Consider the following 13,158-nt stretch of genomic DNA (forward strand, 5'->3'; position numbering starts at 1 on the left):
GAGGGTGGAGAGTCAATAGAGCAGATGAGTGTTTGCCTGGAGGCAGGGAGGTAGTGATTACAAAGGAAATGAGACTTTGTCAAGAAGGTCATAGTAGATAGAGTTGTACCTCCCAAAATGAATCCTGATCTCTGGTACCTATGATACGTGCTCTTTTGTGTCCGACTCTTTGCAACCCCATGGACTGTAGCCCATCAGGCTCCCCTGTCCATGGGATTTTCCAAGCAAGAGTACTGGAGTGGGTTGCCATTTCCTCCTCTAGAGGATCTTCCCAACCCAGAGATCAAACCCTTGTCTCCCCCAACTCCTGCATTGCAGGTGAATTCTTTACCACTGTACTGCCTGGAAAGATGGTGCCTATGAATGTGACCTTATTTGGATAGGGGGTCTGTGTAGATATAATCAATTTAAGATGAAGTCATACTAGATTTTCTTGGGCTCCAAAATCACTGTGGATGGTGACTGCATCCATGAAATTAAAAGATGCTTGCTCTTTGGAAGGAAAGCTATGACAAACCTAGACAGCACATTAAAAAGCAGAGACATCACTTTGCCGACAATGGTCCATATAGTCAAAGCTATGGTTTTTCCAGTAATCATGTACCTATATAAGAGTGCAACCATAAAGAAGGCTGAGCGCTGAAGAATGGATGCTTTTGAATTGTAGTGCCGGAAAAGACTCTTGAGAGTCTCTTGGGCTGCAAGATCAAACCAGGTCAATCCTAAAGGAAATCAACCCTGAATATTCATTGGAAGGACTGATGCTGATGCTGAAGCTTCAGTACGTTGGCCATCTGATGCAAAGAGCCAACTCACTGGAAAAGACCCTGATGCTGGGAAAGATTGAAGGCCGGAGAAGGGGGCGACAGAGGATGAGATGGATAGATAGCATCACCAACTCAGTGGACATGAACTTGAGCAAACTCCGGGAAGAAAGTGAAATGCGGCAGAGCCTGGCAGGCTGCGGTCCGTGGGGCTGTAAACAGCTGGGCCTGACCTAGCGAGTGACAAGGAACAACAACATGCTCGGTCAGTCAGGGGAGGCTCCAGTCCAGTGACTGGTGTCCTCATAAGGGGAGGGAAATTGGGACGCAGAGACTCAGACACACAGAGGGCGAATGCCAGGTGACTAAGGCAGAAACGAGCGCGACGCATCTAAAAGCCAAAGAACACCAAGGACTGCTGGCAACCACCAGAAGCCAGGAGAGAGGCAGGGAACAAATTTTCCCTCAGAACCTTCAGAAGGAACCAGCCTTACCAACACCTGGATTCTGGACTCTGGCCTCCAGAACTGTGAGAGAATAAATATTTGTTATAAGCCATCCAGTTTGTGGTAACTTATTACAGCAGCCCTGGAAATCATTCCAAGGATGATGGATGTGTTCCTTCCCATGATTGTAGTGATGATTTTACAGGTACATACATATGTCAGAATATCAAATCATGCAATTTATTGTATATCATTTATACCTTAGTAAACCTGTGGTGTTATGTTTTTTAATGAATGTTGAAAAAAGATGGTCTTGTTCAGTGAGACAAGAAAAACTTTGAAATACATATAATTGTAAATTGTATATAAAATGGGCCTGGGAATTTTCCATGCAACTAAAGAGTTAGTTAGTTAAAGTCGCTCAGTCATGTCCGACTCTTTGTGATCCCGTGGACTGTAGCCCACCAGGCTCCTCCGTCCATGGGATTCTCCAGGCAAGAATACTGGAGTGGGTTGCCATTTCCTTCTCCAGGGGATCTTCCCAATCCAGGGATCGAACCCCGGTCTCCCACATTGCAGGCAGACACTTTAACCTCTGAGCCACCAGGGAAGCCCTAACTAAAGAGCTACTAGCATATAATTAGATACTGTTGAGGATATATAATCCTCATGTATAATTAAGAATAAGAATTGGAGTAACAATTGGAGAACTTTCTGATTCTAGAAGTGACAAGTTTTCATTGGTGAATAACATCTCAGATCTGGGAATGAGATAAGAAACTTCATCAATATTTCCTAGAGGACCAAAATTGAAATCATAGGTTTTACAGAATATAACTCCAAAAGAGACAACTTCAAATTCCAGTGGTTCCTAAACCACTGGTTTAAAATCAAAAGAAAGACTTCCCTGGAGTACACAGGTTCAGACCCCTGTCAGAGAATTAGGGTCTCACATGCCTCAGGGCAACTAAGCCCATGGGCCACATCTACTGAGCCTTTGCGTCCTAAAGCCCATACTCCACAACAAGAGAAACCACCGCAGTGAGAAGCCCCTGCCCACCGCAGCTAGAGAAAGCCTGTTCGCAGCAGTGAAGACCCAGCACAGGCAAAAATAAATAAATATAAAAAGTAATGCTTCAAAATAAAAAAAAGAGAGGGGCTTCCCTGGTGACCCAGTGGTTAAGACTCCATGCTGCCAATGCAAGGGATACAGGTTTGAGCCCTGGTTAGGGAAACTAAAATCCCATGTGCTACAAGGCATGGCCAAAAAGTAAAAGTTTAAATAAATAAATAAGTAAAAAGAGGGGAATCAGAGTCATATGGGAAGCATTACAAATATTTATATATGTATATGTACACACATACCCATTATAAAATCTCAGTCCTCAAAATCAGAATCTTTATTAATATCTTTGAGGATCTGTGTTAACCCATATGCTGAAGGAGCAGATCTGTTTGGGAGTCACAAAAGCAGTCCAAATGTTCATTTTACAGAGTTCAACTAAGCTTTTTTGTGGTGACAGAACTTGTTGGCATCAAAGCTAGTCTCCTGTTTACTGGCACAGTCCCTTTTTACATTGTAATATATGTATTAACACTTTCAGTGTGAAAAATGTTTCATAAACAATCAGTTAAGCAAATGAAATCTCAAAACTTTGAAAATCTTTTTATTTCTTTCTAGTGTAGGGGCTAACATAAACTAAGACCAAAAACAGATCTGCATAAACAGGATTGGGTGATTTAACATAGACGAAACTCTTATTTATCTCCTTTGTAGACGACTGAGTCAGAGACCAACACCAGAAGAACTAGAACAACGGAACATACTACAACGTGAGTCCACACATGGAAATGAAGTTGTGTAGATTTTCTTTGGGTATTTCTGACTTTAATATACGTAACAGAAAAGAGAAGCATTTTTCAACAAGGGCCGAGCAGAGAGTATTCCAGCCAAGGAAGGAGTATTCATAATTTTTCCCCCTGAAGGAACATAGTTCCCCAAGCGTCCTTTACAGAAAATCATTATGATATTGTTCTGTGTACTGGAATGCTCCAGAAAATTGTATTTTAATAGTCTCATAGTATCCTGCACCTACCTTGGGCATTTGGCCAACCCAGTGTTTGACTACACCAGTTGACAAGAAAATTGTCTTGAGTCCCAGAGTTGGTATTTATTCTGACTTGGAGCCTGTAAAAATTATCTGTGTGTAATCACTGAAAAGTTAGATATGCCGATTGCCATTCTGAAGTAATATTCTTTGTTTCTGACTATAAAATGTAGCTAAAAATGAAGCTGATCGTCAGGCAGAAAAACGAGAGATTAAACGTCGGCTCACCAGAAAGGTATGCTCCGCAAATATTCAGTCTCAGTCTGTATCTGGTATGTGAATGACCTGTTTGACTGGAAGACTTGAATTGCCATAGATTTCTGTGAAAATAGAACACATGATGAAAATATAGAAAACAATACAGCATTATAAGAACTTTTTTTTTTCCATTTTAACTACTTAAAGAAAGCTTGGCACAGGAAGGTGTTCAGTAAATATTTGCACAAGCTTTGACCCTATCTTTAGTAGACCTGGAATTTTGGTATCAACTAAAACCTGCGGAAGTATGGAAACAGTAACAGGAAGTGTGTGTAGTGTTTGATTTTGCAAGGCAAACCGGTCATATTCTAATGAGAGAAACAACTGAATTGATCTTTAGTTACACCTGAAAAGTATGAAAAACCAAGTAAGATTTTCTCATTGGTCCCAAATCAGTTAGGGTAGAATCATTTCTGTCGCAGGCTTGTTTTAGCCCTTAAACTCTGGGAGTAAGCCATTGTTCCTTTGCCCCTCATTATTATTATTAGTTGGTAATTACCTCCTGTAGATTCTTAGAATTGGTCTGAGTTCTGTAGATATTTTTTAAAATGTACAGGAATCCCCAGGAAAGCGAGAAAACACGACATTCTCCTCCTGATTTTTCCTACTTCTCCTCTTCCCCAGGACCAGAGGAATTATCCTTGATAGATTGGGGGTGGCTAAAAGGCTATCACAGGACTTAAAGGCCTCAGATTGAGCAGGTTAACTGATTGTTCAACCTTAAATCTTAATTTGTTACAGAATCTGGTATCTTGTGCATTACTCATGTTGAAAGGAAATTCACCCTTAATATCACTCATTAATAGATATTGCTTTCATAATCAGTGTATTCACCTTCTAGTGTATTAGATATGAATTTGTAGCCTGGACCCTTTTGCTACCCAACATGTGATCCACGGACCAGCAGCATTGGCATCACCTGGGATTTGTAAGAGCTACAGAATCTCAGGCCCCACCCCAAATCTGCTTAGTCAGAATCTACACTTTAACCTCATCCCCAAATGGTTTGTGTGCCTGTTAAAGTTTGAGAAGCACTGGTTATACTGGTTTAATAGCAATTCTTGGTTCTCAATCTTGACTGTGCATCATGGAGTTTAAAAAAACAAACAAATTCTGATACCCTGATACCCAGAATCTCTGAGGATGGACCCAGGGATCAGTCGTGTTTAAAGGTCCCAAGGTGATTCCGTTGTGCAGTAAAAGGTTGAAGCTCGGATTAGAGGCAGTTTGAATGCATGACTGATGCCTAACTCCTGGCATAGTGAACTGACAACCTCCATTTCTTTCAGCTCAGTCAAAGGCCAACTGTGGCTGAACTACTTGCCAGGAAGATTCTGAGGTTTAATGAATACGTGGAAGTAACAGATGCTCACGATTATGACCGGCGAGCTGACAAACCTTGGACCAAACTGACCCCTGCTGACAAGGTATCTGTCATTTGTCTGTCTCTCTTTATTTGAAGGATACAAGACATAAACTAGAAGGGGGAACCATAAAATTCCTACTTCTTGTGTAATGTTAACTGTCTAAGATAAAAAATACCAAGAGGTACAAACTAAAACTTATACTAAGGACTTCTTCACTAAAACTTACAGAAAAGAAAATCCCAGCTGTATTGCAGGGTACAAAAAGCTGCAAGGAAATAAAGCATTTTTTTTTTTTTTTTTTAATTAGTTGGAGGTAAAGCATATTTTTTAAACAGGAGTTATGTTTCATTGGAGGGAGTTTGAATCGTATATTTTAGTAATTACCCATATTTCACTTTTGTAACAGGGAAAGCATTTTTACATGCTGTGGAGACTGTAAAAGCTACAGTCTCTCTTTTGAGCTCTTCAAGGGTTTTGATTTAACTGGAGATCTCAGGTTTATTATGAGACAGAGGTTGTCAGGAAGGCGACGTGCGTCAGGCTCAGAGCCGCACGCAGACCTCTGTGTTCACCTGACCTCCTCCCTCCCTCTGGGTTGCCTGGTCAGAGTTAAGCACAGTGGAGGCCAGATGACAGAGCACACTCCTGCTGTTGTAGCGGACAGAAGATCTGAGATGTTCTTGTTTCTACTCTACAGGCTGCCATAAGGAAAGAGTTAAATGAGTTTAAAAGCTCAGAGATGGAAGTTCATGAGGAGAGTAAACATTTTACACGGTAAGACCTAAATACTGGAAGCTAAGTAGAACTCCACCAAAAAGCAAATGAGGCAGAGTTGTTCAGCTTGAAAGGATTCTAAAGACATAGTTAAAAGAACAACACTTGGTGTTAATTGCACAAAGACTATATGAAGAGAAAGAGATGAGAACTAAGAGGCATAGTTCATGCCTTACGGAGTATGGCATTTTATGTATTTTATATCTTATTACTTGCAGTAAACATACCAGGTGTATTCATATCCCCATTTTACTAATGAGGAAATAGACTCAAAAGGGTTAAGTAATATGCTTGACTTGCACGACCAGGATGTGGGAAAAGGAATGAATGACTAAAAGCAGTTGGGTGCTCTCTTTTCTGCACCTGACTGTCCCAGGTTACAGATGCGGGATGGTTGCTAAGCTGGAAAGGAAGCTGCCCGCTCTGGTTTCAGCCCTTTCTAGCACAGTTGATCTTACCAGTTTACTGTATAAACATCATGAAAAAAGCCACGAAGCAGCCAAGAAGCATTTTGATTTGGAATTGCTGTTGTGATTAAGGCCCCAGCCCATACATAAAGACTCAGGTAGCCACAAATGGAATCAGTAGAAGTGTCTAGGTGACTCTCAAAACAATGATTAGAAGAGACTCAATGAAAGAAGGTATGATGACAATTACAGTTTGCTATAAAAAGAAGGAACAGGCAAAGTTGGAAGACAAAATATTAAACATTTTTCAATCAAAATACAGAACAAATGGTTATTTTAACTACAGAATTTTTTTGTCCTGAACTATGACAGAATTAGAGAAGGCAGTTTCTTTGAACAACAGTTATGTCATTCTGGGCACTGTAATATGACCTCAAATAACAAGCCATACCTGTCAGTAAGGAGATTATAGTCTAAGCTAGGCAGTGATCTGTGTACCACTGTGTACAGTCAATATGATAAATGCCTCAGTTATTCCGAGGGCTGAGTCTGTTGGGTTTCATGTCCCAACTCCACCATTTCCTGCCTGTGTCAGTATTAGCTATTTTTATTAGTAGTAGTAGTAAAGTACCATAGTGAGCAACAGTACAAGAAAGTCATAAAGAAGGTGACGTTTAGGCTACATGTTACAATATATAAAAGAATTCATTTGCCTAAGAAGGAAGGAAGGGGGCTTCCCTGGTGGTCCAGTTGTTAAGGATCCACCTGCCAATGTAGGGGGTACAGGTTTGATCCCCGGTCTGGGAAGATTCTTTGTGCCACCAGGGCAACCAAGCCTGGGGCCGCAGCCACTAAGCCCAAGCTCTAGAGCCTGTGTTCTGCAATAATAGAAGCCACCGCAGTGAGAAGCCCCCAACTCGCCACAACTAGAGAAAGCCCATGCACAGCAGTGAAGTCCTAGCCCCACCATAACCACCATAAATGTTTTATTAAAAAGAAGAAAGGAAAAAAAAAAAAAGAAGAAGAAGAAAGGAAGGAAGATTGTAAGCAAACGTGCCAGCTTTTCGTGGGGCTTTGAGAGGCAGAAAACTGTGCTCTTTGTAACAGAACATGGAGCTGGAGCAGAGGACGGACAGGAGCAGCATGGTAAAGTGAGACTAGCAAGATGGGTTATGGTCAGGTCCTGGAGAGCTTTAACTCTGATGTGAAGATGTTGGAATCTCTGGAGTTCGTGTATTTGGGAACAAACCCTGGCGGAAGTTTGAAAGGGGATTTGGAAGAATGAAGAGACCAGCAGCAAGGAGACCAGTTAGGAAGCAACTGAAACAGAGTGAGCATGCTACTAGTGCAAACCAGGGAAGATAAATTTGAAAGACATTTCATGCATAGAATCAATCAGATTTGGCAATCTCTTGATTCCAGGGACAAATTAAAGGAAGTAATTGAAATGACTCTTCAATTTCTAACGTGATTTTTGAGGACTGATTAGTCTATAAGGAGTTCAGTGAAGTTTAAGACATTTATTCAGTAAATATTTATTCAGCACCCACTACATGATAGATACAGTGCTAGGTGCTTGGGATATAGCAGAGAATAAAGTAAAGTCCCTGTCCTTAAGGAGCTTTTATTCTCAAAGAAGAAGACAGACATTGAACAACTAGAAAGTCAGTTATATATGTTGAGCCTATGACACGTTGAAGGGAGTTGCCTAGAAAACAGTTGGCTATTCAGCCTAGAGTCCAGGGAGAAAAAGAAGATATAAAGATTCAAGTCTACGAGAAAAGATAGTGGTTCTTAAGGAGAAAAGTGCTTTATATTTAAATGATGGACAGAAGAAAATGAATCAGGAAAGCAGATTGAGGAAAAGCAATTGAAAAAGAAGGAAATCTAGGGCAAACATAGTGTTACAGAAGTCAAAAGAAGTTTCAAGAAGAAAAGAAGATGGTCAGGAGTATCAGATGCCACAGAAATGTCAGGTAGGGTTAGAGTGGAGGAGAGGCAGTTTTGTTTTTTTTATTATTAGAACATAACATTTCATTACTTTTAAGATAATACAGTTGACCTGTGAACAATGCAAAAGTTGGGGTGCCCACAACCCTCTAAGCAGTTCAGTTGAAAATCCACATATGATTTATAACTGCCCTCCCTATATGTGGCTCCTCTGTATCCATGGTTCCATTTCCTATACATCCTATTCGATCATATAGTTCTGTGGTATTTACGACTGAAAAAAATCTACATAAAATTGGACTTGTACAGTTGTTGGACCCTGTTGTTCAAGAGTCAACTGTCATAGCAAAGCAGTCTACAACATCTGGTAACTTGGCTCTTTCTGATCATTTGTTTTAGCTACCACCGTCCGTGATGCTGAAGTTTGAGAGAGAATCTAAACAACCCCCCAACACAGGGCTGCTTCAGTGTGCAGAGAGACACGGAGGGGACTTCAGCAGTTCCCAGCACAGCCAGAATTGAGTCCTCTAGGCTACAGTTCTGGGGTGAACAGCACTTCGATGAATGTAGCTTTTCACTGGAATGGGTTCTCATGTGCTGCCTTGGGCAAAACTGAACATTTTGTCAGTGCTTTTGAACCTTGTAATATTGCAGCATACCTGAGGGGTCTTCCCTCAACAGCCTCAATGTTCTGGGTCACTTGCCAGTTCCAAGTTTTATTGGTTGAACCTCACCCACGATGACTGCCTGTGCTAAAGGCACAGTTTGCACCATTGGCCTTACCAGCCCTGTCCTGTTGTGAGACCCACTTGTATAGATGCTAAATTCTAGCCATCACATCCCGTTGGTGATGGGGGAAACCTGCTGGAGGCCCCCAAGCTTCCGGGAAAAGGGGCCGTCTCCAGGGAGAAGCACGTCAGCCGAAAGCACTGCACTGTACTTTAGTAACACGGCAATACAGTCCTCTTCAGGCAACCCAGCCCGGGAGAAGCTCAGGACCTGACATTTTCTTCTTTTGGCACAAGTCATTCTGGTTTGTATTTTTTTTTTTAAATCTTGAAGAAATGATGGGAGCTTAACATTTTTCCTATCTGTTAAACAGTCTTGAGCTGCAACTAGATTCCAAGTTGGAAAAATGAGACAGCGTATATGTTTTCTATATATAAAAACAAAACCAAAAAAGGGCCTTTACATTAAGGCCAACTTGGCAGAAAACTGACTCGTGGCTCGAGTTGTTCAGACTGTTGTATTTTTGTTGTACCAGATGATAACTCTAAATCATTCTAACCAACAGATGCATTCTCTCCCCTAAAGCAGAGTTGCAACTCTGCGGGAGCACTCGTGTGCTGTCAGCCCCCACAATTCCAGCCAGAATCACAGCAAGGTCCTGGGGGTGTGGGGACTAGACAGAGAAAGGTCCTTGGAGAAGCAGTTGGGAGGGGCGAGATCATGACCCACCGCTCCTGTCTGTTCCTCAGTCCTGTCCACCCTCTCCTGCTGCCCTCTTCCTCTTACCTCCCAACACTGACCCTCCTGCTCGCCCTGTCTGGCAGCTTCCACCTCAGCCCTCCTCTTCCAAGCTGCAGCCAGTGCAGTTGGTGCCTGGGCATTGGCTCAGCCCCCACACCCTTTTATATGTGTAATATATATTAATATGATTTCCTGAAACAGACGATTCAGCTGCTTTCTTTGAATTTTTGTTGAAAACCATATGCCTTACTGTGTCCCTCTAATTCCTATCCACTCTAAGTGGAAGGGGAAAAAAGTTTCTATTAAACTGATGAATGTGGCTTTTTCCCCTGAATGTTCAGAAAATTGTGGCTATTTTATAGATTTCTTCTGACTTCTTCTGCCAGTCCTTGTCCTGTATGTGCTCTTCCAGTAGATTTTTCTCTGTTCCTCCTTTTGCGTCATGTAAGATTTGCTGAAGAATCAGAATATCAGGTCAAAACAAAGCTAAAGTGACCTTAAAAGGTAGTATGTTCTCTCCATATGGGGAATAGGGAGGTGTTTGGATTTTTCAGTAACTGTTAAGTGCTTTATGGCTATGGAGATACACTGGGCTTACATCCCCTGCAAGCTCACTGACGTTCAGGATGACTGAGGGAAGATAAAGAGATGATTCTACAAAGTTGTTAGAACACACATTAAGTGTTAACTTCTTCTAACCTTTCTATCTTGTTGGTTTGGAGACTCCTTGGCTTTTGCCAGCATCCTCTGTGGCTTCAGATGACATTTTTCACATCCCATTCGCTCCCTTCCTTTCCCTTAATGTGCCAAGCTTGAAACAGGATTTGATTTCCTGAGCTACTTGTTCGCTTCCTATGTGCCACCAAGGAATCTAATTCATCTTTCATCTCACTCATGTTCTTTGGAAACAAGATACTTTGGGAGTCAAGTCCTTTCAGGTGTTTATATAAATATATATATATATATATATAAAGTGGATTTTGTGTTCTCCTTCCATGTAAGTAATAATTCACAATCATAATGTAAAGAAGAAATAGAAATCTGTTGTATTGTACTTCAAGATGCTTCCCTGATGTACAGAATCTCCTTGTAAAATAAATAATTGCATTGTATATTAGTCTTCCTATCAATATTAATTATTAATGTATTTTAGAATTAAAAAGGACAAATTATATTATTTTGGTATGAAGTATTTCCTTTTTATATTCTACCTCATTCCAGAAGTTTTGAGGTAGGTTAAAAATGATTCCTCAGAGACTTCCCTGGCAGTCTAATGGTATAGACGTCCATGCTCCTGATGCAGGGGCACAGGTTTGATCCTGCTCAAGGAACTAAGATCCTGCATGCTCCATGGCACAGCTGAAAAGGGGGGGAGGGGAAGTCCCTAAAATACTGCTAAACATCCTAAATGAGAAGTAAATGAGGGAGAAAAGTTATAGAACATTAAACGTAGCCAGAGATGAAGGTCAGTAATGTTTGTGTCTGTCTGTATAAATTGTTCAGTTCAGTTCAGTTGCTCAGTCGTGTCCAACTCTGCAACCCCATGAACCGCAGCATGCCAGGCCTCTGTGGCCATCACCAACTCCCGGAGTTCACCCAAAGCCATATCCATCGAGTTGGTGATGCCATCCAACCATCTCATCCTCTGTCGTCCCCTTCTGCCCTCAGTCTTTCCCAGCATCAGGGTCTTTTCCAGTGAGTCAGCTCTTCTCATCAGGCCAAAGTATTGGAGTTTCAGCTTCAACATCTGTCATTCCAATGAACACCCAGGACTGATCTCCTTTAGGATGGACTGGTTGGATCTCCTTGCAGTCCAAGGGACTCTCAAGAGTCTTCTCCAACACCACAGTTCAAAAGCATCAATTCTTTGGCACTCAGCTTTCTTTATAGTCCAACTCTCACATCCATACATGACCACTGGAAAAACCATAGCCTTGACTAGATGGACCTTTGTTGGCAAAGTAATCTCTCTGCTTTTTAATATGCTGTCTAGGTTGGTCATAACTTTCCTCCAAAGAGTAAGCGTCTTTTAATTTCATGGCTGCAATCACCATCTGCAGTGATTTTGGAGCCCAGAAAAACAAAAGTCAGCCACTGTTTCCCTATCTATTTGTCATGAAGTGATGGGACCAGATGCCATGATCTTAGTTTTCTGAATGTTGAGCTTTAAGCCAACTTTTTCACTCTCCTCTTTCACTTTCATCAAGAGGCTTTTTTTTTTTTTTCAAGAGGCTTTTTAGTTCTTCACTTTCTGCCATAAGGGTGGTGTCATCTGCCTATCTGAGGTTATTGATATTTCTCCCAGCAGTCTTGATTCTAGCTTGTGCTTCTTCTAGCCCAGCATTTCTCATGATGTACTCTGCATGTAAGTTAAATAAGCAGGGTGACAATATACAGCCTTGATGTACTCCTTTTCCTATTTGGAACCAGTCTTGTTCCATGTCCAGTTCTAACTGTTGCTTCCTGGCCTGCATACAGGTTTCTCAAGAGGCAGGTCAGGTGGTCTGGTATTCCCATCTCTTTCAGAATTTTCCACAGTTTATTGTGATCCACACTGTCAAAGGCTTTGGCATAGTCAATAAAGCAGAAATGTAGAAAAGGAATAAGCTTCAGAGTTGAAAGCCAACTGTGAACCCCACACTATATAGCTCTAGATTTTATTAATCCCACCTAGTTTGGGAGGTAAGTAAAAATACACTCATTTAACCAGTGAAGAACTTTAGAGCTAAAGTTACCTCCCCAAAGTCAAAGCAAATTATGTAATCATCCTTTACATATATTCAAGAAAAAGCAAGTGCATCCTGACCAATTGTCCCCAAAGGGACTTACTGTATATGGACCAGATATAATTAGGCCTTAGGCTGACATCACAAAAATAGGACATTTTGTAGCTCATGCATTCCACTCTGGCAAGCAGCCCAGTTTCAATCCAGGTGGCCCCACCTATGACTCACTTTATACTTCTCACTTGAGAGGCTGGTCTTGATTAGCATACCACCCTTTACCTAGGGTTAAGAGAAACCATGAGTCAGAACTGCTCGAGTCATTGGGCTCCACCTGCTCCCATATCTTCCTTCTACTAGCCCTCCAAAGAGACCTCAAACTGCCATTACCTTCTTGAGGTCATGTGTTGTCTCTAGAAGTGTTTGCAGCAGTTCACAACTCAATAAAAAATGAGGTTAACAACAACAACAAAAACACGCACCTCATTTGTGGACCTTACTCACTACCTCTACCACCTACTTTATCAATGATCAGAATTAGAGATTGTAATATGTTTGGCATCCCAAATGTGAAACTTTGATATTACTATGTTCAGCATTCCAAATCTGAAACTTTAGTATTGCTATATTTGCAAGTTCCTCTCTTCCCTTGCAGGTTCAGAATTCTCTACCCCAGAAAAGTCTCAGTTCCTTTATCTCCTCGTGCCTTATTTACCACTCAAGTTGGAAGCCAGCATAATTTAACAGGACTTTATAACCTCCAATCCATCCTCCAATATTGCCACTAGAGTTACCTTTCTAAAAGGCAAAGACACTCATAGCAATCCTTTTATTTCAAAACTTACTAGCCCCTAGGACTTCCCTGGCGGTCCAGTGGTTAAGAATCAGCCT

General features: G+C 41.4%; 1 protein-coding gene across 10 annotated transcripts in view; it reads left to right on the forward strand.

The window, feature by feature from the left end:
* Positions 1–10,656, forward strand: part of PHACTR4 (phosphatase and actin regulator 4) — a 100,278-nt gene extending 89,622 nt beyond the window's left edge. For all 10 annotated transcript variants that reach the window (XM_061148364.1, XM_061148367.1, XM_061148362.1 and 7 more), the window contains 5 exons: positions 2,988–3,043; positions 3,492–3,553; positions 4,866–5,003; positions 5,641–5,717; positions 8,474–10,656. In XM_061148364.1, the coding sequence (XP_061004347.1) occupies positions 2,988–3,043; positions 3,492–3,553; positions 4,866–5,003; positions 5,641–5,717; positions 8,474–8,489 (349 nt within the window). In that variant the 3' untranslated portion in view covers positions 8,490–10,656. The remainder of the gene's footprint in view (positions 1–2,987; positions 3,044–3,491; positions 3,554–4,865; positions 5,004–5,640; positions 5,718–8,473) is intronic.
* Positions 10,657–13,158: the final 2,502 nt, after the last annotated feature.

Source organism: Dama dama, chromosome 8, assembly GCF_033118175.1.
Source record: "Dama dama isolate Ldn47 chromosome 8, ASM3311817v1, whole genome shotgun sequence".
In the NCBI taxonomy this organism is placed as follows: domain Eukaryota; kingdom Metazoa; phylum Chordata; class Mammalia; order Artiodactyla; family Cervidae; genus Dama; species Dama dama.